The following is a 27,935-nucleotide window of genomic DNA, read 5'->3' on the forward strand; positions in this document are numbered from 1 at the left end:
AAATCTGTTTTACACACATTCTGCTACCTTCTTGCATGTTTATCTGTCTAGAAGTACCCATGATCACACAAATACCCAAAAAGGGCTTTAAATGTGATATGGTCAGTGTCTGTGAGGGTACTTGTTTCAATATATAGACATGCTGCCTCTTGACCATTTCCACCTGCGTGGCCATGCACAAACACTATCTTGGTTTGTTCCTGACTGGAATACTGTATCATTCTGCTGCTTACAGTATGCTCCATCAATGACACAGCCTGCAACACACGAGGAACATAGGCACATGGTCAGAGGAAGTATAATTCATCAGCACTGTCTACCGTGGCAATGACACATTCTGGACACATGTTCATAGGACCTTTCTTCCTCAATTTACAGTCTGGAATCAATCCCTGCAGTTTGTCAGTTTTGTTAATGTTCACCCTGTATATAACTCAACACCATAGAAGGACCATATACCATTTCAGTGTTATGTATATCTCAGTTATTAAGTGTACATGTTGTAAATAAACTTACTAATTTTGTAGATGTCTGATAGACTTTATTGGCCATCTCAACTACTGACACATCAGACATTCACTGGCGACGAGTCTGGTGCTTAAGTGTGGCAGTTATCAGAAATTCATAAAACTTTTGGTCACTTTTGTGTAGAATATATTTTACAGTGTCTTTAATTTGTGTAGGAAATAGCAACTCGTGCTGAGCGATCACTCATTGCACTTATTCAGTTTCAGAGCCAGCAAACATCAATGACAGACGCACAGAATGCTATGGGCCAGGTGCTGCCTCCTCCCTTCTGCTATTTTAATGAAAAATGAGAGTAGTGGACAGGGTACTACCTGTAGCCAGAGTGGAATTTCACAGTATACAAACTATCAAATGAATCATGGCACTCCTTTTTTTTTTTCATGGGTGGGAGTGTATATATATAGGCTGTGTAGTAAGCTGTTGACCTCAGTTAGAGACCAAAATTCTGCCATATGAAGACATTTTTAACACACTAGATGACTTATACATAACTCAGATTCATCTATTGCTACTCATTTCAAATTGTTTTCATACATGTCATCATAATAATCAGTCTTACAAGGAATGAATCTCTGAAATCAATGGAAGACTAGGAAATGGAAATTTAACTGCTCTTGTGGAGCATCATTTCAAGATGAAATGCTTTGTGATGGCAATATTCAAAACCTTGGTGATAACATAATATGGACTGAGATTCTAAAGCATTGCCCCTAGTCTCAATGATGTTCTTGAAGTAACTGAAGTCCAGGAAGTGTAAGCTTTCATGGAACTTAGCTTTTATGTGCCTGTTGTTTCAATAATTACCACAGATAGGTCACAGTAGCCCATTTCTCATAGCACATGACAACAACTGCTACAAGCAACACCATAAACATGGCTTGAGGCACCGAGCTACTTCGTCTGCTGGTTCAAACCTTTTGAAATCCTGTGTGAAATATCATGTAACACATTACTACAAAAACTGCTTTTTCCACCATGCAGAATGGCAACACTGTCATAAATCAGGAGATACACAGCAAGAGTGGATGCAAAATAGATGCAGAGTAAATTCGGTTCCACCCAAGTCGTGACCTGAGAAAATGGAAATAAATATCATCTCTCATTCTGAGGCTGCACCCATTACTCCTGGCAAGCAACACAGGAACCATGGACAAAAAGGGAAGAAATCACATTTGCACAATGCAGAATGGAAAACTTGCCACATTAAGTCAGCTCTCCTGAAGTAGATGTAAAGATAAATGCCTTGCCAATCAATAATCCAACAAAGAAAGTTTAAACAAATCAGAATAGATAGTAACTTTCAGAGGACAAACTGCATACTGTTCATCTCTGAAACTTTGCAATCGATCCACACCATTTCAATTACATACTGGTGCTTCAGTCACACTGATTAATCAAAATATGTATCGACAACTGGGACACCCTTAACTACAGAAATGACACCTGCATCTCATGGCTCACTATGGCAAAAATAACTCTGTTCTTGGAACATGCATTTTACAAGCAAAATATAGAGACATGGCTACATCAGTGTCTTTCACAGTATTTCAGTCAAGTTCTAGCCCCAGCTTTTTTTTTTTTTTATGGATGCTTTCGATTTATTTGGTTTAGATATTCAGGAGAATGTGCCTGCTATTCATGCACAATGTTTCCATGTCAGTATTCATGAGTTTGTGTTAAAAATAGGGACATTTGTCGACGCACACTGGGACATGTGAAGAATTTTCATGTGCACATTGCACTCACAGAGAATGCAAAACCTAAGTTTTACCATGTTCATCCAGTACCCCATGCAATTCGTGATCAAGTTGCTTATGATCTCAAAAGTTTAGAAGAAATTGGAGTTTTGTAAGCCATTTCTGTGAGTCAAAGGGCACCTCCCCTTGTGATCATGAGAAAAATGAATGCAAATATCAGACTTTGTACCGACTTTAAAACTACATTTAATACCTAGAGAGTGACTGATTCCTTCCTACTTCCATCTATTGATGGGCTTGTGGATCATTTATTGGATGTGCGATTGTTTTCAAAAATTTATTTAGCTGATGCATATCTTCAGCAGAATTATGTTGGTTAATAGGCACATTGGCTTGTATCAATACAAGTAGCTTCCATTTGGAAAGCATTCTGATTCTGCGTTATTTCAGTGGTTTCTGGAACAAACAATTCTGAAAGTTCCATCCTGCTCAAATTATGTAGATGATGTTATTGCACCCAGACCATAACAGCATTTCAAAAATTTGGAGTCTTTTTCAAGTTTTGACTGATGCAGGATTCAAGCATAATTTACAGAAATATCCATTTTTCAATGTTGAAATAGAATATATGGGACATTTCATTCATGCCCATGACACTCGTGCCTTGACTAAGCATTTAGAGGCCATACACAGATTACCTTCTCCTACAAATGTACAAGAACTACAAGCTGATCTTAGGAAACTGTCACACTACATCAAATCCATTCCAAATGCTGTGCAAAAAGTCACTCCTGTGCATCACATAACCAGCATTATAATGTCGCTTTTAAATGGACTGGAGAATGCAAACAGTCTTTTTAGAAATTGCAACATGCATTGGTTAGTCACCCATCTCTTATGCTTTCCAATCCACAAACTCCTGTAATGCTTGCAGTTGATGCATCATCATGTGGAATAGGGGCAGTTTTATCTCAAAGGTTGCCAACACAAATTACCATGTATAATTAATGTCTAAGACATTGAAGAAATTCCAAGTCAGCTGGAAAATGAAGCTGTAGCCATATTTTATGGAGTCACAAAATTTCATCAATATCTGCAAAGTAGCAAATCTTTTTCTTCAGACTGATCATAAGCCAGTGACTGGTCTTTTTATCTGATATAAAACGGTACCTGACTGTACAGCACAGAAGCTGCAATATTGATCATTATTTCTTTTCAATCATCAATATGAAATTATTTATCACCCTGTGGCTTAGCATGCAAATGCAGACACTCTGTCTCACTTGCATATGGGAAAAAATCTGTATTTTTACACATCAGAAGTTTCTTTTTATCAAACTTATCATTCTGATTCAGAAGCATTGCAAGCTTTTCCCTGTGATTCCCATTACACAGTCAACTGAAAATGATTAGTTACTAATGTGTTTGCTCAGGTACTGCAATCAGATGGGTTGACCTCATAATCCAAAATCAGTTTTGCAAATACCATGCACAACACTACAACATTTCTCTTCAGAATTGTATAACATTATTGCATTCTCCTAATGAACAAACGTGACTACTGATTCTCACATCTTTGCAACAACACGTGTTGAAACTATTATGTGGAGGATATTGGGAAATCATTAGAACTAGCAACTAATGCACTGGCATTGTTTGTGGCTTAATTGATAAATGGATAGAAGATATTACCACCTGCTGCCACGCATGTGCAAATAAGTAGGCAGTGCTGCACCAAGTAATTTTCAATTTCCCGTAACCTGACAGTCCTTGGAAACTTATTCATATTGATTTTGCTGGTCCTTTCTGAAACACAAGATGGCTTGTTGTTGTTGATGCATATGGCAAATATCCTTTTGTCATTCCAGTGCATTTGACTACTAGTGCTAGCGCTATCAAGGAACTCATTTCTGTCTTTTGCTTAGAAGATTTATGACAAACAATTATTTCAGACAATGGTTCACAATTTTCTTTGTTGAAATTTCAACAATTTTGCCAACAAAATAGAATTCAGCGTATAGAAATGGCACCATTCTCTCCCCAGTCGAACAATTAAGCCAAATATTTCATTTGTATTTTCATGACTCAGATGTTCAAATGCAATTATTTGCACTCAAAGGAAAAAGCCTTGTCGTTTCTGAGCACCCGTTGAGCTATGCTTGTCATGATGCTTCATCAACAAAACTCTTAACAGTCATTGTCACCACAATCTGCTGCATCATTTCACCCTCACTACTCTGTTTCCAATGCTAACTTCAAAACAAAGTTCTGCATGAAGGACACAGTTTTATACTGTGTATAGCACAAACCTCACAACTGTGTTCTGGCAGCTTCACTCAGATGTTTAGCTCTGCTCATTATATCACTTGGGGTGCACTGGGCACCCATCAATGGCACCACAACCAATTTTGTTTCTGTAATAATAGTGATCCTGCCTTATATTTTTTTTCCAGACTTTCTTCCTGCAAACTAGTCTGCTGTCCCTGATGATCCTCCGTCAGTCACTATGATAGCAATTGTGCATCACCCATAGAGCCATCTGCATCCTCAGCAGTGCCAATTCTATACGCATCTGTACTTTTGGGTGGACATCCTACTTCCAGTTTCTAGATAGATGTTCCTGGGGTTGTGCAAGATGAATGTCAGGAAGTGGATTGGTTGGCACCATCTACCATTGCACCACAACCAATCTCACCAGGAGCACAATGGGACAAAACTCCCATTTTCTTAGTCGCTTGCACCCACGCCACATGATGACAATGCACTTTATGTGGGAGGGGGAATATGGTATTGAAAGAATCTTCTTCTACCACACCATACATGCTGCTCACAGCTACACAGGACATGACATATTTAAATCCCCTGCCAGTGCACCACCATGGGAACTTGCTCTTCCATCTCTTGCTGCCTTAGATGGGGGACGCCATGCATACATTCCACCAGAGGATGCTAAGTTCACATGATCTCACTACCTGTGACTCTGATTGACTGACATATGTTTCTAACTTAGAGCTCTATTGCCAGCCTGAATGAATCTACAGACTTATCAATCTTAGTGTGGAAGATGCCAATGAGGAAATATATTGACGCAGCAGAATGCTACTAAATATTACTGTGTGTCACTGTCTTATTAGATTGTATCAGCATTCAAGACTAATTGTTTCTATCAAGAACACCACTTTTATTGTATAAAACTCAGCATCTCAGAAGGACCTTCAGCATTTCACAGTTACGTACACTGATCAGCCAGAACATTATGACCACATGCGCTGGTAAGTCCATCTGTGGCATGGATAACAGTAGTGATGTGCCATGGCATGGAAACAATAAGGCCTTGGTAGGTCACTGGAGGGAGCTAGAATCACATCTGCACATACAAGTCACCTAATACCTGTAAATTGTGGGGAGAGGGACAATGAGCTCTGACGCCACCTTCAGTCACATCCCAGATGTATTGATTGGCTTCAGATCTGGTGAGTTGTGGGCCAACACATCGATTGGAACTTGTCACTATGCTCCTTCAACCACTTCATCACACTCCTGGCCTTGTGGAATGGTGTGTTATAGTGCTGAAAAATACCACTGCCATCAGGAAACATGATAGTCATGAATGGGTGTATCTGGTCTTAAACCAATGTACGATACTCCTAGGCCTTCATAGTGCCTTGCACAAGCTTCACTGGATCCATGAATGCCCCCAGAGCATAATGGAGCTGCCGCCAGCTTGTCTCTCTCCCACAGTACAGGTGTCAAGGGGCTGTTACTCTAGAAGATGACAGAGTCCCACTCTGCCATCAGCATGATGAAGAAGGTTATCAGGATTATAAGACCATGCAGTGCTCTGACAGTGTGGCAACATCCAGTGCCAATGGCCATGTGCCCATTCCACTTGTAATTGCCGATGTCATGATACTAACATTGGCACATGTATGGGTCACTGGCTGCGGGGACCCATCATTAGCAGTGTATGGTGCACTGTGCATTCAGTCCCGCTTTTACTCTGCTGAGCATTAAAGTGTGATATTAGTTCCACTACAGTTCACTGCCTTTCCTGTTTTACAAGTCTGCCCAGCTTCTGATATCCGACATCTGTAATGGAGGTGGTTGCCCAATCCCACAATGTCTGGATGTGGTTTCAGCTTGATTTTGCTGTGCCTTGAAGACACTCACCACAGCACTCCTAGAAACATCAGATAAATCAAGCTGTTTCCAAAATACTGTGTCAAGCCTCTGAGCCAACACTCTCTGCCCTCAGTCAAACTCAGATAGATCACAAGCCTTCCTCATTCCACTTATGGACAGCATGCTTACTGATACTACATACACCATGCGTATGTCTTGACTAGCAGTCATTTCTCGCCAGGTACACTGCTATTGCCTGCACAGTTTATATTGACAGTAGGTCAGTGATCATACTGTTCTGACTGATCAGTTTATATGTTGATTATCATGTGTACATGTTGTAAATAAACTTATTGATGTTTTATCTTTTGGGAGATATTTATGTCTGAACTACCTACATGTCACTGGACGTTCATTATAAGCTTTTATGTTTGAATAATTTCCTTCTTCCACCATGTGAGATTTTTTTATATTGTGATGAAGATCACATTTATTTCTTATGTCGTGATAATGATATGTACTGTTTATTATGAAAAGTGCATGACTTGTTGACATAGTATATAATTGAAAAAATATGCTGGCATGATGTGATGAGGATAAATTTGCGCAAGAGCATCTAGGGTTAGACTCTACTCATAATTCTGATGACCTCTTCTCTGTCATAAAGAATTTATTTGCATGTGACTGGTTTTCTCAGAATACAATTCCATATGTCATAACTGACTGTAAATATCCAAAGTAAGCAGCTTTGATTGTTTCCAAATCCCAAACAGATGCAGCAGAATGTATGACAAAATGCTGCAAATTCAGTCTTTTACATAGGTTGAGGATGTGAACTGTCCAGTTTAAGTTGGTAGTAATATGCAATCCCAGGTATCTGTAAGACTCAACTCTTAATATTTCTTTCCCACCACTTTTTATTTCAGCATCTTCCTTTTCTGCTTTTCTTTCTTTTTTGTGTCGTATGTGAAACAATGAATTAATCTTGTTAACATTTGTGGTGAAATAATCTGGAACTTCCTTGAAATACAGTGGTAGTAGTGTTTTCTAGTCTGCAGTTGAATACTCTGTCAATCATAATGATTATATTGTCTGCAAATGCTTGAAGTGTCCTTTTGGCTCATAAACCTTAGGAGGTCATTGATAAAGATTAAGTATGGTAAGGGACCAAGCACTGTGGTACTCGACATTCCTCCATGGCCCAGTCAGAGTAGGAAGGTGCCATTGCAGAATTATTCAATACTACATTTTGCTTTCTCTCATATAGGTATGGCTCAAGCCAAATCACTGCTTTACCATTCATGGTAGTGGTCTTTATTTTCCTGGTGAGGATCAGCCTTTAAAGAAGTATACAATATATATATATATATATATTTAAATAAAACAGAAAGAAACTTCCACATGGGAAAAATATATTAAAAATAAAGATTCCAAGACTTACCAAGCGGGAAAGCGCCGGCAGACAGGCACATGAACAAAACACACAAACACACACACAGAATTACAAGCTTTCGCAACTGGCAGTTGCTTCGTCAGGAAGGAAGGAAGGAGAGGGAAAAATGAAAGGGTGTGGGTTTTAAGGGAGAGGGTAAGGAGTCATTCCAATCCCGGGAGCGGAAAGACTTCCCTTAGGGGAAAAAAAGGACAGGTGTACACTCGCACACACACACACACATATCCATCCGCACATACACAGACACAAGCAGACATATTTAAAGGCAAAGAGTTAAGGGCAGAGATGTCAGTCGAGGCGGAAGTACAGAGGCAAAGAAGTTGTTGAAAGACAGGTGAGGTATGAGCGGCGGCAACTTGAAATTAGCGGAGGTTGAGGCCTGGCGGATATCGAGAAGAGAGGATATACTGAAGGGCGAGTTCCCATCTCCGGAGTTCGGATAGGTTGGTGTTGGTGGGAAGTATCCAGATAACTCGGACGGTGTAACACTGTGCCAAGATGTGCTGGCCGTGCATCAAGGCATGTTTAGCCACAGGGTGATCCTCATTACCAACAAACACTGTCTGCCTGTGTCCATTCATGCGAATGGACAGTTTGTTGCTGGTCATTCCCACATAGAAAGCATCACAGTGCAGGCAGGTCAGTTGGTAAATCACGTGGGTGCTTTCACATGTGGCTCTCCCTTTGATTGTGTACACCTTCCGGGTTACAGGACTGGAGTAGGTGGTGGTGGGAGGGTGCATAGGACAGGTTTTACACCGGGGGCGGTTGCAAGGGTAGGAGCCAGAGGGTAGGGGAGGTGGTTTGGGGATTTCATAGGGATGAACCAAGAGGTTACGAAGGTTAGGTGGACGGCGGAAAGACACTCTTGGTGGAGTGGGGAGGATTTCATGAAGGATGGATCTCATTTCGGGGCAGGATTTTAGGAAGTCGTATCCCTGCTGGAGAGCCACATTCAAGGTCTGATCCAGTCCTGGGAAGTATTCTGTTACAAGTGGGGCACTTTTGGGGTTCTTCTGTGAGAGGTTCTGGGTTTGAGGGGATGAGGAAGTGGCTCTGGTTATCTGCTTCTGTACCAGGTTGGGAGGGTAGTTGCGGGATGCGAAAGCTGTTTTCAGGTTGTTGGTGTAATGGTCGAGGGATTCAGGACTGGAGCAGATTCGTTTGCCACGAAGGCCTAGGCTGTAGGGAAGGGACCGTTTGATATGGAATGGGTGGCAGCTGTCATAATGGAGGTACTGTTGCTTGTTGGTGGGTTTGATGTGGACGGATGTGTGCAGCTGGCCATTGGACAGATGGAGGTCAACATCTAGGAAAGTGGCATGGGATTTGGAGTAGGACCAGGTGAATCTGATGGAACCAAAGGAGTTGAGGTTGGAGAGGAAATTCTGGAGTTGTTCTTCACTGTGAGTCCAGATCATGAAGATGTCATCAATAAATCTGTACCAAACTTTGGGTTGGCAGGCTTGGGTAACCAAGAAGGCTTCCTCTAGGCGACCCATAAATAGGTTGGCATACGAGGGGGCCATCCTGGTACCCATGGCTGTTCCCTTTAATTGTTGGTATGTCTGGCCTTCAAAAGTGAAGAAGTTGTGGGTCAGGATGAAGCTGGCTAAGGTGACGAGGAAAGAGGTTTTAGGTAGGGTGGCAGGTGATCGGCGTGAAAGGAAGTGCTCCATTGCAGCGAGGCCCTGGACGTGCGGGATATTTGTGTATAGGGAAGTGGCATCAATGGTTACCAGGATGGTTTCTGGGGGTAACAGACTGGGTACGGATTCCAGGCGTTCGAGAAAGTGGTTGGTGTCTTTATCGTGTAATGAAGTTCCTTCAACTCTCCTCATTATGAGGCAAGTTGACAGTTAAAAAAATTAATGCGCCTTGCAACTGATGACACTTCTAGAATGATTTATTTGTTTATTTTTATTTATTTATTCATCCATTTGATGTGCTTCAGTTAATACATATGGGCCTCGATATTCTGATTACATATTTACATAGCATATTCTACAGTTTAGTGTATATAGAACAGAGTACAGAATAGAAAATATATCACAGTACAGTGTATTACATCAAGGAAATCAATAATGCATTAGTTGTAGACCATTATTTTGATACCTTAACATCTCCCATCGCATGTTTAAAGACATTAAAACATTAGTAACTATGAAGTGCATATAATTCTACGTTGTACTTCTGGCACTTAGCATGTTGAGTATCTCCTTTGGATATACAGATACTCGCTAAGTATCTGTGGAAGTTGTGTTAATATTGTGATATGTTCCCTACAAATGTACATATTCTACGTGATGATGGAGCTGATAATGGCAAAAATTATTTCCATTTGTAACCATCTATTCTGTATACTTTCATATAGCAACTAAATCTGCTCAACAAGGTTGACACTATTACACACCTTACTTACTCTTTACACAGACTGTCAACTTTCCAGTGTTACGGCACTAACATCAAACTGAATGAACAGTATGTAACCCAGTTATTCCTAAAAAGTATGGCATTATTGAGTGAGGCTGCAAAACTGAGCCACTAATTTATCTCAGGAGATAACAAGATAGTAGTATCATTGATGATTGTCAAACATTTTTAATCATGCCTCTCAGAGTGCCATTTATGTAGAAAAATATGTTTGTTTTATGACTTGGCTGAATTGCAATTATTGTCCCTGAATCTATGTTTATTTAATAAAATTATTTTGGTGATACTTTTTTATGAAAAATCTCCAGAGGATGTCTTCATGTGATACGATAATTTTTATTTCAGATCACTGAAGAGAAAAATACGAGCAGAGGAACTCTTACAGTCTGCGTCATTACCTCCGTCCATGGCTGCTAGAGAACAGTTAGAAAAAGAGTTGAAGCATATTAGAGCTCAGAGGGAAGATTATTCAGACAGTTTGGATATTGACAGAAGAATAAAAAATAAACAAAAGATTCCAAATTACAAAAAACTGCATGATAAAATGAGGAGAGAATTAGAACACCGATTTGATGAGAATATTACCACAAGCCCTCATGAATTTCGTCTGCAGACTGCAAACATCCAAGGGAAGCGGGTAAAGTGTCTAATTATGTCAGGAATGCAGGATGAAATGCTCTCATCTCTTTCTTAAGGGCAAAGTTTAATTGTGAAATTTAATGTTCACCATGAATGTAATTATATTGTAAATAAATAATTAAATGTTTTGTTCGCTTATGATGAAATATTCTTGCATTTCAGTCAAAACTACATTCACCCCCATCAGATAACAGCAGTGTATCACCATATGGCATTCGACTCTCAACTGAAAAGGAGAAACCTAGACCACATTCTGCACTGAGTGTAATGGTAAACAGAAACAATCTAGCAGCCATTCTACGAATACAGTCTGCAAGGTAATTACTTTTCAAAGAGAGACTAAGAAGATAAAGCTGAAACTATCATAGGTGACTTTAATAATGCTGGTTTGTTGAATTGCTTCATACAGTTGACTGGCTAACTGCTTGTCTCAAACAACATATATCTAAAAACTTGAATGAAGTGGAACATATTTAGAGACCTACTTAAACATGGCTGCATGTGACCAGGGGCCAGTGTATGTTTAGTTTCAATTTGTCACATGATTGTGTTCCCACCTTCCATCACAAAGGATGATTTCAATATCCTATCCATTGTTTAGTTATAATTGTATTCTGGTTTTTGATAACATGTTTAACATGTGCAGAATGTGCACATGGAAGGAAGTAGAGCCATTTGAGCAAGGCAGGACAGTAAAGCTTTTTGTTATGGAAAAAATAAAGAATCAAATATGAACATGAGCCTGGTACATTTTCATAAGCAACACACCACAAACTGGGACATATTAAATGTAAGTTTTCTGTGCTTATGCATGCGGCTTAAAAAGCAACAGTTGTCCACACAAACACTTAAAAGGAGAAGACTCCACAGTGTTCATGATTTTTGTCTTTAAAAGTTAAAGAAGAATTTTGCAGTGGCGCAAGACTTAGTAACAATGAATAAGTAGTTATAATTTTCTATCTTCTTTGTGTATGCCTGGTGAGAACTCAATGTTTCTGCTTTTTGGTTAGTGGTCCCCTTTACTCTTAAAGTATTTATATAAATAAGTTGTTAAATAGGCATTGTGATGATGTAATAAATCATTCCCTTCAAGGATAAGAACTGTGTGCTTTTTAGCAGAAAAAAATCATGTAGGTTCCTCTAGTGAACAACAACAATATTTTTTTAGGGCAGTTAGTACACAACAGTTTTAAACTAGAAAGTTCCATGCTGTGTAATTCTTATGGGCTTCATATAGACTGAGATTCACAAGTGACAAATACAGTCATACCATGTTTATCTGGCTCCCATGAATGTATATCTCCAGTTCATCTCAATGAATGATTATTGTTATTATTAATATTTAATACAGTAACTGGGCAGTATTTGATACTCCAGAAGTTGTAGTGACAAAAATTGACTATGATAGTGATAAGAATGACATCAAAGAGCAGATGGTTGTATTGTCCACGGAGAAAAAAGTTAGAGGCACTGCATAGGTCAGGAAAAGGATACATACTGAGAAACATTACTGCTGAATTAGGTGTTGGAACATCAATGGCATCAGATTGAAAGAAATTGAAGACTTTTAGTTCAAAATGATGACAAACAACAATGTAGAGTATAACTGGACAACCAAAAAAGGATAGAATGTTGGCATTCCAGACACTATATTTCAGGAAAAGTCATGAGTTTAAACAAGAAACTTTTTAATGATAATTCTAACTCCACAGCCAGCCAGGGTTAGTTACAACTGTATAGAGATCAACATAGATCAAACAATGGAGAATCCAGGATGGAATGTAGCATTAGAAGAGAAGTAAAGTTGCTACTCACCATATAGCAGAGATGGTGAGTTGCGATAGGCACAATAAAAAGATCCACACGCTCATAGCTTTCAGCCATTAAGCCTTTGTGAGCAGTAGACACACATACACACACGCGCATACACACTCACACAAACGCAACTTGCACACACGTCTGCAGTCTCAGAGAGCTGAAACTATACTGCGAGCAGCAGCACCAGTGCACGATGGGAGTGGCGTCTGGGTGGGGGTAAGGATGAGGCTGGGGCAGGGAGGAGGAGGAATAATATGGTGGGAGTGGTGGACAGTGAAGTGTTGCAGTTAAGACGGAGAGCAGGAGAGAAGGTGCAGAAGGTGGAGGGGATAAGTAGTGGAAAGGAGAGGTATAAAAACAAAAAGAAATTAAAAGACTGGGTGTGGTGGTTTAATGACGGCTGTGTAGTGCTGGAATGGGAACAGGGAGGGAGTTGGATGGGTGAGGACAGTGACTAACAAAGATTGAGGCCAGGAGGGTTACAGGAACGTAGGATGTACTGCAGGGAAATTTCCCACCTGGGCAACTCAGAAAAGCTGGTGTTGGTGGGAAGGATCCATGTGGCACAGGCTGTGAAGCAGTCATTGAGATGAGGGGTATCATGTTTGGCAGTGTGTTCAATGACCATCATGCCCTGAACCGAGAAAAGTCATACCCACTATCCTCCCCACCCCTCCTACTGTGGCATTCCACTGTCCACCAAAGCTACATAATATACTCGTCCATCCTTACACAACCCCTGCTCCAAATCCCTTACCTCATGGCTCATGGCCCTGTAATAGACCTAGATGCAAGACCTGTCCTATACATCCTCCTACCACCACCTACTCCAGACCGGTCACTAACATCACCTATCCCATCAAAGGCAGGGCTACCTGTGAAACCAGTCATGTGATTTACAAGCTTAGCTGCAACCACTGGGCTGCATTCTATGTAGGCATGACAACCAACAAGCTGTCTGTCCACATGAGCGGCCACCGACAAACTGGCCAAAAAACAAGTGAACCACCCTGTTGCTGAACACGGTGTCAAATATGATACCCCTCATCTCAATGACTGCTTCACAGCCTGTGCCATATGGATCCTTCCCACCAACACCAGCTACCTTTTCTGAATTGTGCAGGTGGTAACTTTCCTTACAATACATCCTACGTTGCTGTAACCCTCCTGGCCTCAACCTTCATTAGTCACTGTCCTCACCCATCCAGCCACCTCCCTGTTCCCATTCCAGCTCTACACAGCCATCATTTCACCGCTACACCCAGTCTTTTAATTTCTTTTTATTTTTATTTCTCTCGTTTCCACTACTTACCCCCTCCCCCCACCACACCTTCTCTCCGGCCTCCATCTAAACAGCAACACTTCACTTTCTGCCACTCCCATCATACTATATCTCCCCCTCCCTGTCCCAGCCTCCTCCTTACCAACACCCAGTCGACACTTCCATCATGCAGTGGTGCTGCTGCTCGCAGTGTAGTTTCAGCTCTCTGAGACTGCAGACGTGTGTGCAAGATGTGTGTGTGTGTGTGTGTGTGTGTGTGTGTGTGTGTGTGTGTGTGACTCAAGATCTACATAGAACATGTCAACTGTCAGCTACTGATGGAAACCTTTAAGGAGATATTGTAACTGAGAAATTCAGAAAGAATTCAAAATCCTGTCTTTTTTGATAAGTTTATAATGCCAAGGAATTTGCTCTTTGTGTATCATTTGCTACCCAGTACAACATTAACTTTCAGATGACTCTGCAAAAAGTTATATCTACATACATACTCTACAAGCCACTATACAGTGCATGGCAGAGGGTAACCTGTACCATTAATAGTCATTTCCTTTCCTGTTCCATTCACAAATAGAGCAAGTGATGCCTTCATAGGAGCCCTTATTTCTCGTACCTTATCTTAATGGTCCTTACATGAAATATATGCTGGTGGCAGTAGAGTCATTCTGCAGTAAGCTTCAAATGCCAGTTCTCTAAATCTTCTCAGTAGTGTTCCTCAAAAAGAATGCCAAGTTCCCTCCTGGGATTCCCATTTGAGTTCCCAAAGCATCCCTGTAATTCTTCTGTGTTGGTCAAACCGATCAATAGCAAATGTAGCAGCACACTTCTGAGTTGCTTTGGTGTCTTCCTACAGTCTGACCTGTTGCAGATCCCAAATACTTGAGCAGTACTTAAGAATATGCATTCTGTATGTGATCTCCTTTACAAATGAATCAGTGAATCACATTTTCCTAAAATTCTGCCAATAAACTAAAGTTGGCCATTTGCCTTCCCTAATACAATTATCACGTACTCATTCCATTTAATATCCTTTCTAATGTTATACCCAGATATTTAAATGACACAACTGTGTTGAGCAGCAGACAACAGTGCTGTATTCAAACATTACAGTTTTATATTTCCTACTCATCCAAATTAACTTGGATTTTGCTACATTTAGCACTAGCTGCCATTCATCACACCAACTAGAAATTTTGTCTAAGACATCTTGTATATCCTACAGTCACTCAACTTTGACACCTTCCCATACATCACAGCTTCATCAGCAAACAACTGTAGATTGCTGCCCACCATGATTGCCACATCACTTATGTTTGTAGAAAGTAACAGGAATCCTGTAAGGCTTCCCTGGGGCACTCCTGACAATACGCGTGTTTCTGATAAACACTTGCTACCAAAGATAATGTACTGGGTTCTTTACTTAAGAAGTTTTCAAGCCAGTCACATATCTAGGAGCCGATTCCATGTGCTTGTACCTTCATTAACAGTGTGGAGTGGGTGAAGTAACACACCTGGGAAAAACAGAATCATAATCTGTATGAATGAAAATCAGTTGCTGCATGTATGAAAGATCAACACCTGAGAATGGCATGATCAACTTGGTTTATTTTTGTTCATTTTTGTCAGTATGAAATTTGTGTGAAAGAAAATTTTTGGAAAATCCAACAGAAAATTCGGAAGTTAGCATCAATCACCACACATAGGAAAATCATCAATTAAGAATGCATCAACAGATTTGGTTGCTTTTTGTCTTTGTTATGTTCATAATTGTCAGGAAAAGGTTTATGAAAGAAAATTTTTGAATAAAAAAAAATTGGAAAAGTCAGAAATTAAACTCAATTGTGAAAAATCATCACTTGAGAATGGGTCAACTGATTTGCTTCATTTTTCTTTGCCGTGTTCATAACTGGTAGTGGTAATGGTATTTTGCTGTGAAAAAGAAAATTAAAAATTGTTATATTAAGTTTGACATTTCTGCCATCACATTTCTTCATAACAAGAAAAAGATTAGTTCGACATTTGTCTACGTAATATACACTACTGGCCATTAAAATTGCTACACCAAGAAGAAATGCAGATGATAAACGGCTATTCATTGGACATATATATTATACTAGAACTGACATGTGATTACATTTTCACGCAATTTGGGTGCATAGATCCTGAGAAATCGGTATCCAGAACAACCACCTCTGGCTGTAATAACGGCCTTTATACGCCTGGGCATTGAGTCAAACAGAACTTGGATGGCATGTACAGGTACAGCTGCCCATGCAGCTTCAACACGATACCACAGTTCATCAAGAGTAGTGACTGGCGTATTGTGACGAGCCAGTTGCTTGGCCACCATTAACCAGACGTTTTCAATTGGTGAGAGATCTGGAGAATGTACTGGTCAGGGCGGCAGTAAAAACATTTTCTGTATCCAGAAAGGCCCATACAGGACCTGCAACATGCGGTCGTGCATTATCCTACTGAAATGTAGGGTTTCGCAGGGATAGAATGAAGAGTAGAGCCACGGGTCGTAACACATCTGAAATGTAACGTCCACCGTTCAAAGTGCTGTCAATGCGGACAAGACGTGACAGAGCGCCCCATACCATCAAGCCAGGTGATATGCCTGTATGGTGATGATGAATACATGCTTCCAATGTGCATTCACCATGATGTTGCCAAACACAGATGCGACCATCATGGTGCCAAAAACAGAACCTGGATTCATCCGAAAAAATGACGTTTTGCCATTCATGCACCCAGGTTCGATGTTGAGTACACCATCGCAGGCACTCCTGTCTGTGATGCAGCTTCAAGGGTAACAGCAGCCATGGTCTCCGATCTGATAGTCCATGCTGCTGCAAACGTCGTCATACTGTCCGTGCAGATGGTTGTTGTCTTGCAAACATCACCATCTGTTGACTCAGGGATTGAGACGTGGCTGCACGATCCATTACAGCCATACGGATAAGATGCCTGTCATCTCGACTGCTAGTGATACGAGGCCATTGGGATCCAGCATGGCATTTCGTATTGCCCTCCTGAACCCATCTATTCCATATTCTGCCAACAGTCAGCAGCAGTTTCGCGATATGATAAACGGCAATTGTGATAGGCTACAATCCGACCTTTATCAAAGTCAGAAACATGATGGTACACATTCCTCCTCCTTACATGATACATCACAACAACGTTTCACCAGGCAATGCTGGTCAACTGCTGTTTGTGTATGAGAAATTGGTTGGAAACTTTCCTCATGTCAGCACGTAGCAGGTGTCACCACCGGCGCCAACCTTGTGGGAATGTTCTGAAAAGCTAATCATTTGCATATCACAGCATCTTCTTCCTGTCAGTTAAATTTCATGTGTGTAGCACGTCATATTCGTGGTGTAGCAATTTTAATGGCCAGTAGTGTACGAGGACTGTTCAAAAAATTCCAGAAAATTCGTAATTTCGCACCAGTGATGTATTGGAGTGAAATACAGTTGGCAACCCTGTGTATGCCTGTTTTTAATGTGTAACTGCCAGAAGTTTCATTGTTTTATGTCTGTTAGTTATTGTTTAGTACTGTATTGAGTAGAAAATTGTATCACACAGTTTGCGAATTTTAAGATGGCAGAATTAGAGGAGCAACACATCTACATTAAATTTTGTGTGAAACTCAAGAAAACATTTACAGAGACACACCAAATGATGCAGGAAGCCTCCAGTGATGAGTATTTGTCATACTCAGTGTTACAAATGGTTCACATGGTTTAAAAATGGCCGGATGAAAGATAAAGATGACCCTTGTTCAGGACACCCTTCAACGTCTACTGATGATGCTCATGTCAGGATCATCATCAAAATTATGTGTGCCAATTGAATACTAACTGTCTGAGAGATCGCAGAAGAATGCAACATTTCATTTGGATCAGGTCATGAAATCCTGACAGACATGTGGTGAGACAATTCATGGCTCTTGCATCACAATAACACACCCGCACTGTAATCCCTGTTGGTGGGTGACTATTGCACAAAAAATGAAGTCACTCTTCTGCTTCATCCTCCATACTTATCAGAACTGGTCACTGCAGATTCTTTTTTTCCCCAAAGTTGAAAATACTATTGAAACAATGAAGGTCCACAACAATAGACTAGATATACGAAAACTCGCAGAAAGCATTTCATGCAATCCAGCATGAGGCATACCATGACTGCTTCCAGAAGTGGAAATGGCGTTGGGAATAGTGTATCAATTGTGGAGGAGAGTATTTAGAAGGAGACCATGCACAATAAATAAAAGGTAAGTGCAGAAAAATTTTGTGGACAAAGTTATGGAATTTTCTGAGCAGACCTCATTTGGAATTTTTTAAGGGGAAACATTTTTGCTGAAAATCTCTAAAAGTTCTTGACCAATTTACTACAGATTTTCACACAACACTAATGAACTTTTGGATGACACAGGCAATACTTTGCTGTAATATATGTAATATGTACATATATGTAATACACTCCTGGAAATGGAAAAAAGAACACATTGACACTGGTGTGTCAGACCCACCATACTTGCTCCAGACACTGCGAGAGGGCTGTACAACCAATGATCACACGCACAGCACAGCGGACACACCAGGAACCGCGGTGTTGGCCGTCGAATGGCGCTAGCTGCGCAGCATTTGTGCACCGTCGCCGTCAGTGTCAGCCAGTTTGCCGTGGGATACGGAGCTCCATCGCAGTATTTAACACTGGTTGCATGCCACGACAGCATGGACGTGAACCGTATGTGCAGTTGACGGACTTTGAGCGAGGGCGTATAGTGGGCATGCGGGAGGCCGGGTGGACGTACCGCCGAATTGCTCAACACGTGGGGCGTGAGGTCTCCACAGTACATTGATGTTGTCGCCAGTGGTCGGCGGAAGGTGCATGTCCCCGGCGACCTGGGACCGGACCGCAGCGACGCACGGATGCATGCCAAGACCGTAGGATCCTACGCAGTGCCGTAGGGGACCGCACCGCCACTTCCCAGCAAATTAGGGACACTGTTGCTCGTGGGGTATCGGCGAGGACCATTCTCAACCATCTCCATGAAGCTGGGCTACGGTCCCGCATACCGTTAGGCCGTCTTCCACTCATGCCCCAACATTGTGCAGCCCGCCTCCAGTGGTGTCGCGACAGGCGTGAATGGAGGGACGAATGGAGACGTGTCGTCTTCAGCGATGATAGTCACTACTGCCTTGGTGCCAATGATGGTCGTATGCGTGTTTGGCGCCGTGCAGGTGAGCACCACAATCAGGACTGCATACGACCGAGGCACACAGGGCCAACACCCGGCATCATGGTGTGGGGACCAATCTCCTACACTGGCCGTACACCTCTGGTGATCGTCGAGGGGACACTGAATAGTGCACGGTACATCCAAACTGTCATCGAACCCATCGTTCTACCATTCCTAGACCAGCAAGGGAACTTGCTGTTCCAACAGGACAATGCACGTCCGCATGTATCCCGTGCCACCCAACGTGCTCTAGAAGGTGTAAGTCAACTACCCTGGCCAGCAAGATCTCCAGATCTGTCCCCCATTGAGCATGTTTGGGACTGGATGAAGTGTCGTATCACGCGGTCTGCATGTCTAGCACGAACGCTGGTCCAACTGAGGTGCCAGGTGGAAATGACATGGCAAGCCGTTCCACAGGACTACATCCAGCACCTCTACGATCGTCTCCATGGGAGAATAGCAGCCTGCATTGCTGCGAAAGGTGGATATACACTGTACTAGTGCCGACATTGTGCATGCTCTGTTGCCTGTGTCTATGTGCCTGTGGTTCTGTCAGTGTGATCATGTGATGTATCTGACCCCAGGAATGTGTCAATAAAGTTTCCCCTTCCTGGGACAATGAATTCACGGTGTTCTTATTTCAATTTCCAGGAGTGTATTTAAAGGGGAAACATAGTTACCACAAATCGCAAGAAGTTCTCAACTGTTTTACTTAAAATTTTAGATGATACTCTAACAAACATTCTGATGAACTTAGGCAGATTGGCTGTATATTTTTGTAATATTTAAAGGGGGTTAGCAATGTTACAACAAATCTGGAAAAGTTTGTTGATCAGTGTACTTCTAGTTTTTACGTGATACTCTTAACTCTAATGAACGTTCAGACAGAGATAGGATATATATATATATATATATATATATATATATATATATATATATATATATATATATATATATATATATATATCATGGGGAAACATCGTTACCAAAAAAATCTCGAAAGTATCTTGGTGAATTTACTTAAAATTTTTACATGATGCTCTACTGAACATTCAGGCGGAAATGGACACTGATAGGAGGAGGAGGAGGTTATACACAGAGAGATGGGGGGAGGAGGAGATGTATGAAGAGGGAGGAGGAATGAAAGGATGAGCGGAGAGAGGGTGGGGCAAGGAATTTAGGATTACATGCAATTACTGTGCAAATTTAAGCATTGCCGGGTTTTTTAGTAAGGAAATTAAAAAATAAAAATCAACATACTTCAGAACATGTGAATCAGTCCTCTTTGCCAGTTTCTTATAAGTCACAAAAGAATGTGTGGTGAGCAGTTTGCTTATTAAAAAAAAGTTCTTTGAAGATTTTATACAGACCTATAAAGAAACATTTGCCTCTGAAAGCCATATTGTTGATGAACAATGGTCTGTCGTATCCAAGCATAGAACAATTCTCAGAGGTGGCATCAAAGTGATATTTCTGTTGCCTAATACGATGGCACTGTTTCAGTCAATGGGCTACAGTATTCTGGTTAAAGTTAAGCTTCTTTTATGACCTACAGTTGCTCCTAGTTCCTATAAATAATCTCACACTGTATAACTATTTTGAAATTGCAGAACTTGTTGTGCTCTAAGATAATATTGAGACTTTCTGAGATCATTAAATTGAGTTACATCTAAATTAATGTGTGTTAACAATGCTGCAAAATCTGTCAATTTAGTTTAGTTATTAGCAGGTTCTGTGTGAAAATTTGGGTACATGGTTACCGTTTACACACACGAATTTTAGTTTTACTCTTAGTTCATAATAAAATTTAATAATATAACGCAGTTACAAACAGATATTATCTGTTTGAAACTGAGTAGAAGAAATTTCTCAAGCAGGAATGATTTCAAGCTTCCTGGAAGATTAACTGTGTGCTGGACAGGGACTCAAACCCAGAGGACAGTACTCTACCAACTAAGCTACATAGGTATGACTCAATAAGTAAATTCTCTTGGGGGATACCACCTTATCATAGGCACCTTCAGCATTGAGCAGGAAGACTTGCATGGGCAGGAGGGTTTGCATTCCTCAATGGTGCTGTTAGCCATGCCGATGATGGCCTAGCTACTGGCAGTGTCAACCAAACTGCACAGGCATCAGTGGGGTCAGATGAAGATTGTCCGAGTACTTAGGGAAGTGAGTACTGCATTTTTTTCCAGTCATCTCCACCAAAACTGGTTCAATACAGGCATGGTGACCTCAATTTTCTGGACCTAGGGACTTGTAGGCACCCCCAGATTTCTACCATAATCTCTGAGTATACTTCAGGGACCATCATTAGGTGTGGGGGTGGAACATTGTGTGTTTCAGAGAATGGAGTCCTTGACTTTGCTGCGTGGACCCCTTGGAAGGTACATACCTCTATTATTATTATTATTATTATTATTATTATTATTGAGAAATAAAGAGCCTCAACCTAGAGGTACACTATGTCCTCATACGATGAATGACTGTTGAGGTAAAACAGTTTCTAGTGGGTGACATTTGGGGCACGTGCTCCCACCCATCCCTCATCCCCCACCCCCCACCCCCACCCCCAGTTGTAGAATTCTTGCTCAGGCATGCAGAGCTCTGCTTGGGTTGACATCTGTTTCCCTGCCAGTTTGTGGGATCCCTATAGGGCAAACTCAGTTCACATCTGATGCAGATGGAATGGATATACCATCAGGTTGCATGCACACCCATGGAACAAAGAGAGCTCAGATGGTCAGTCTGCCCAAGAAGTAGTCTCAGAATTGTAGTAACAGGGCACTAGTCCATCATAACATGAAGGAGACTTTGAGAAGCTATCCCCTTTCTATATTCATAAGGCATTGGAGGATACTGCTGGGCCCTTACAAAGCCTTAAATGATATCATAATGGAACACTTTAAGTTAAAACTGGCTCATCACACCAAGTATCTAAGCTTCTGGTGAGCAAGGCCTTAACTGGTTCCCCTGTTGTGACTGAGTTGTGTACCACCATTAACTTTTGTGGTTACCTGCTTCAATATAATGGAGATGGATCCTGAGGAGTTATGAGAAGAATGAAAAAATGTGGGCATAACGAAAGTGTAGAACTGTCTGAGGATAGTCCATGACAGACTGGAAAAACTGCAACATTTATTCTTAACCTTAACACATCGTAATTACCTGAACATATTCTTGCAAGCTATATCCATCTTATGGTTTGACCATTTGTTCTCAACGCAGTGTGATGTTTCATAAGTCAGAGATTTGATCATACCTCTCTGGCCTGTAATGGGAGGCCTACATGTGGAAACTGTGGAGGCTCAGTTCATGAATCAAATGACTATTATACACTTCCTCCAAAATGTGTGAACTGCTGTGGAGATCATACAGTGTGGAGAACTAAGTGTGGGTTTTATAACGAGGAAAGAAAAATTCATGAGTTGGAAGTTATGAGATGCATACCCTATGGTGAAGCTAAAAATGCTTTCAAAGGTGTGCAGCCTCCAGTGTTTTCTACTTCTTTCTCATCGGCCCTTAAGAAGCTAGTTACCATGCTACACTTGACCATAAAACCATTCAGAAGCTGTCAACAGTGGACTTAGAACCTCAGCCACATACCACAACACACCATCAGGGACCCACTAAGCTATCCTCCCTACCCATGCAACAAACTCCTCCCATGAGTAAAAGAAAAGATCACACAAAACGTTGTTCAAAAATGAAGAGAATGACAGCAAAACTATTGAATCAGCAAGCACCCTCCCTTTTCAATGAGTGTCTGAAGGTCGAGGGTGCTGCTATCCACATGGAGGAACCAGAAGTTGGGCACCATCTAACATTCTCTGAGGTAAATCTACAAACAGTCACAGTGGAAGCCCTCACACCAATTAAAATCATAATGTGTGAAACTTTCTACCAGATTTAAACTCTGTCCCAGAATGGAACTCGAACCTGATGTATTCGCCTTTTGCAAGCACGCGCTTTACTGACTGAACAACCCAGGCATGACTTACAACTTGTCCCACAGCTTTTCTTCCAACAGTACCTTGTCTCGTCTGGAAACGCGTGACCACTACGGTCGCAGGTTTGAATCCTGCCTCGGGGAATGGATGTGTGTGATGTCCTTAGGTTAGTTAGGTTTAAGTAGTTCTAAGTTCTAGGAGACTGTTGACCACAGCAGTTAAGTCCCATAGCAGGAAAAAAAGAAGTACCTTGTCTCATACCTTCCAAACTTAACAGAACCTCTCCTGTGAAATTTGCAGCACCAGCGCTTTTGGAAGAGAGAAGTAGTTTCACAGGAGAACTTCTGTGAATTTCGGAAGGTAGGAGATGAGGTATTGGCGGAAGTAAAGCTATGAGGACTGGTCATAAGCAATGCTTGGGCAACTCAGTTGGTAGAGCACTTGCCCTTGAAAGGCAAAGATTCTATGTTTGATCCTGTTCCAGCACAGGAATGCCAGGAAATTTCTTATTAGTGCACACTCTGCTGCAAAGTGAAAAATTCATTCTGATTAAAGTGTGTTCTTCATATCTTACACCTCTTGATCTGTTGGATGCAGATGCACTGCTAGAGCTTTTCCATGCACTCCCCAACCTAATCCTGCTCATGGGTGACTTCAGTGCACATAATGTGCTGTGGGGCTCAGCTACCACTTGCTCCAGGAGTTAAATTATGGAGCAACTCATCCATTTAGGGAGTATCTGTCTTTTCAACTCTGGTCAGATGACACACTTTTCTTCAGCCATTGACCTTTGTTTTTGCTCCCCAGCTATTTCAGTTTTGTTATATGTTGAAATATCATGCCAAGTTGTCAAGTGGATAAAAATCAGCACAGTATAACAAATCTTATAATGTGTTGATTTTTATCCACTTGACAACTTGGCATGAGGTTTCAATGAATTTCAAACACATTTTACAACAAAAAGATTTTTAAGACCTCAAGGTGACAGCAAAGTCTGACAAGACCAGTTGTCTTAAATAAGAAATATTTTATGTGATCTAGACTGTTGAATTTTCTAGCATGTGAAACAGATCTCACCTTTAGTACTCTCAAAATAAGAAAATTCTGTTCTGGTGAGCACTTTATTACTGTCACTGTGTCACGCAGACAAATGCCTGAACTTTCATGTTCCACAAGATTGTGGAGATGAGGAGGCCCTACTTTTTCTCATGTAATGAGATGGTCTACAATCTTCCATTCTCCATGGGGGAATTAAAATCAGCTCTGACTTTAGCCAGAGACACTGCTCCAGGTCTGCAACGTATATCTTCCTCCAGATGGTGCAGTACCCCTGAACTCATTGGCTGCACTGATAGATCAACTCCCTAAACCGTTCCTACTTTTTGGAGATTTTAACACTCATAACCCCTTGTGGGATGACACCGTGCTTACTGGCCGAGGCAGAGATGTCGACCTCTGCCTCTTAAATACAGGAGCCCCCACACATTTCTGTGTGTACATGACACATATTCAGCCATTGATCTCTCGGTTTGCAGTCCTGACCTTCTCCTATCTGTCCACTGGAGAGCACATGATGATCTGAGTGGTAGTGACCACTTCCCCATCTTCCTGTCACTGTCGCAGCATCAGGCCCATGGACACTTGCCCAGATGGGCTTTAAACAAGGCAGATCGGAAAGCTTTCACCTCTGCTGTCACCACTGAATCTCCCCCAAATGGAAACATCGATCTTATGGTTGAGCAGATAACTACAACAATCATTTCTGAGGTTGAAAATGCAATCCCTCGTTTTTTAGGGTGCCCTTGGCAAAAGACAGGTCCTTGATGGTCACCAGAAGTCGCTGAGGCCTTAAAGAGCATCAGCGAGCTGTACAGTGGCATAAGCAGCACCCTTCCCTGAAGCGCCTCACAGCCTTTAAATGGCTCTGTGCCTGCATTTGCCAGCATATCAAAAGATGAAAACAGGACTGTTGGGAGAGCTGCATCTTGATCATTGGGTGCCATACGTCACCTTCTCAAGTTGGGGCTAAGATCAAATGAGTTTTTGTGTACCAGATCCCAACAGGTGTTCTCAGTGTAATGTAAATGTTGTGTTATCTGCTGATGCAAATGCGACTGCAGAGCACTTTTCTGAGCACTATGCTGATGTCTCTGCATCAGAGAATTACTCCCCAGGCATTTTCACTCTAAATGGCGGATGGAAGGGAAAGTCCTCTCTTTCACTACACACCACAGTTACCCTACAATGACCCATTTACAGAGTGGGAGCTCCTCAGTGCCCTTGCACATTGCCCTTACATGGCTCCTGGGCCAGATCGGATCCGCAGTCAGATGATTAAACATCTCTCATCTGGCTACAAGCGACATCTCCACATGATCTTCAACCAGATCTTGCGCGATAGCATCTTTCCATCGCACTGGTGGGAGAGCACCACCATACCAGTGCTCAAACCTGGCAAAAACCCACTAATGTGGATAGCTATCCCCCCCATCAGCTTCACCGACATTCTTTGTAAGCTGCTAGAACATATGGTGTGTTGGCGGTTCGGTTGGATCCTGGAGTCACGTGGCCTGCTAGCTCCATGGTAAGGTGGTTTCTGCCTGGGTCGCTCCACAACTGATAATCTTGTGTCCCTCAAGTCTGCCATCCAAACAGCCTCTTCCAGATTCAAGGAAATGCCCTCAGTTGTTTGACTGTTCTATCAGATGAGGTTTTTGAAGTGCACGTTCCGAACAATTTAAAATTATGATGTGCAGATATATGCTATTATGATGGCCCTGGAATTTATACAAAGGCATCATAGTAGAAGGTTTCTCATCTATTCTGACTTGGTCAGTGCACTGCAAGTAGTCCATCAAATGTACCTGGTAGGCCAGATGATTCGTCTCAGCCATGACACTGTCCAGTGGCTCCAACTTCAAGGCAAGGAGGTGGTCTTTTGCTGGGTACTCAGACACTTTGAGATACAGGGAAACGATATAACCAACAAAATAGCCAAACGAGCATGTTGGGTTGGTGGTGTATGTTGATGCGCTGTCCCCTTGCATGCCATCATCTCATTATCTGACAGAAGAATCATATTTCACTGTGAGACTGAATGGTTGGAGGTGGCGGACAACAAACCCTGGTCTCAAATTGGCCACATAACCATGGGGGACTTCACACCAGGTATGCTTCTTACCAGACTGCTTGTAGGACATAGCCCTTTGACACATGGTTTCCTCTTTCAGCAGGAGGATCCACCACACTGTGAAATTTGTATTGCGCTCCTTTGGTGCCGCATGGGTTTCGAAATTCTGTGAATTGTCAGGCCTCTTCCTTAGAGTGCTGGGGAGGGAAGGTGGGCTTTAATACCTTATAAGCAACTCTGCCCAAATCATATTTAGTAGCAGAGCTCAAGAAGTCGTAAATCAGAATGCGTTTCTAGTGATCAAGACGAAGGAGTGGACATTTGAAAAAGCATCTCCTTTTATATTCATAAAAACTTAGAAGTGCCTGCTGGTACCTTAAAGTCTATTAAGCAGTTACAAAATGGTTTCTTGTTGGTTAAGACTAACACAGCAAAGCAAGTCAAATGCTTAGAAAGTCAGAAAAATTCACTGACTATGGCATAATTGTTGAGTTGCATAACTCCCTCAGTGATTGTGGTCACAGGCCATGGTATCAGGGACATAGACATCTAAGAACTCAAAAAAGAATGGGTGTCACAGAGGATAGTGGATGTGGAGCAAAGGATGTGAAGGAATAATGGAGAAATTGAGAAGACCACTCCATTCCTTGTGGCCTTCACTCCTCTAATGCTACCTGAACACTTTATGGCAGGGTTCCCCTGGCTTACAGTTAGAACTTATGTATGTAACCCTATGTGGTGCTACAAATGCCAGAGATTTGGCCATACAACGCTGAGTTGCAGAGATGATGTGACCTGTGGGATATGTGGAAGGGCATCCCATGAATCTGAGGCAGACTGTGCGTTTCCAGCAATATGCATTAATTGCTCTGGGAGCCACCCAGTCTGGAGCTACAACTGCCCTGTTTTGCTGAGAAATGCAATATTCAGGAAATAAAAGTAACCAAGCAGATGCCCTATGCAGAAGCCAAAGAAGAATATAAGGCAACAATACCCCCTCTGTTGGCCACTTAATATGCTTCCACGGAGCAGAAATCTATTCCCAAATGGTGTGCTTTGATGGAGATGACAATCAGCACACCATTATCCATGACCAGCACTTGTACTTGCACCTGTACATGGCAAAGCAAAGTAAGCAAGGACATAGTGATCCAGGCAACTACAATGGATGAGACCAGCAACATTTTTCCAGTGAGCATTGAGAAGGTATCCCAATAGCAGAGTGCCTCATGATGCCTTTTCTCCCATCAACCTTGAAGTGAAATGGAGCAAGGAAAGAGTCACAACATTCAGGTCAAAAGCTGCCCATGATGCCATCAGGAATCATTATGGAACGTCTGACTGATGAGGACATCATGGATTTTGATGCCTTGTCACCAAACACAAGCAGCCCCTCCACTCCCCTTCGCTCTACAAGTGCCTCATCACTCCAGTGCAAGGGGAGCAGTAAATCAAAACCCCACTGCTGAAATGGCTCCCATATTCCAGTGGCATAATGAATACAGGGGACTATAATGCACACAGTGTGCTATAGGATTCTAACGCCATTTGCCCCAGGGATCGTGTACCTGAGAATCAGAACTACAGATATCAGATTGATTAGAGATATCAGATTGACAAATGTGGGTCACA

General features: G+C 41.8%; 1 protein-coding gene across 1 annotated transcript in view; it reads left to right on the forward strand.

The window, feature by feature from the left end:
- The window catches only part of LOC126352649 (protein FAM161B-like), a 175,823-nt gene that overhangs the window by 98,056 nt on the left and 49,832 nt on the right, over positions 1 to 27,935 (forward strand). Inside the window, exons 4-5 of the mRNA XM_050002701.1 lie at positions 10,579 to 10,870; positions 11,035 to 11,189. Of these exons, the coding sequence (XP_049858658.1) occupies positions 10,579 to 10,870; positions 11,035 to 11,189 (447 nt within the window). The remainder of the gene's footprint in view (positions 1 to 10,578; positions 10,871 to 11,034; positions 11,190 to 27,935) is intronic.

The sequence above is a fragment of the Schistocerca gregaria genome, chromosome 1 (genome assembly GCF_023897955.1).
Source record: "Schistocerca gregaria isolate iqSchGreg1 chromosome 1, iqSchGreg1.2, whole genome shotgun sequence".
NCBI classification, from domain to species: Eukaryota; Metazoa; Arthropoda; class Insecta; order Orthoptera; family Acrididae; genus Schistocerca; species Schistocerca gregaria.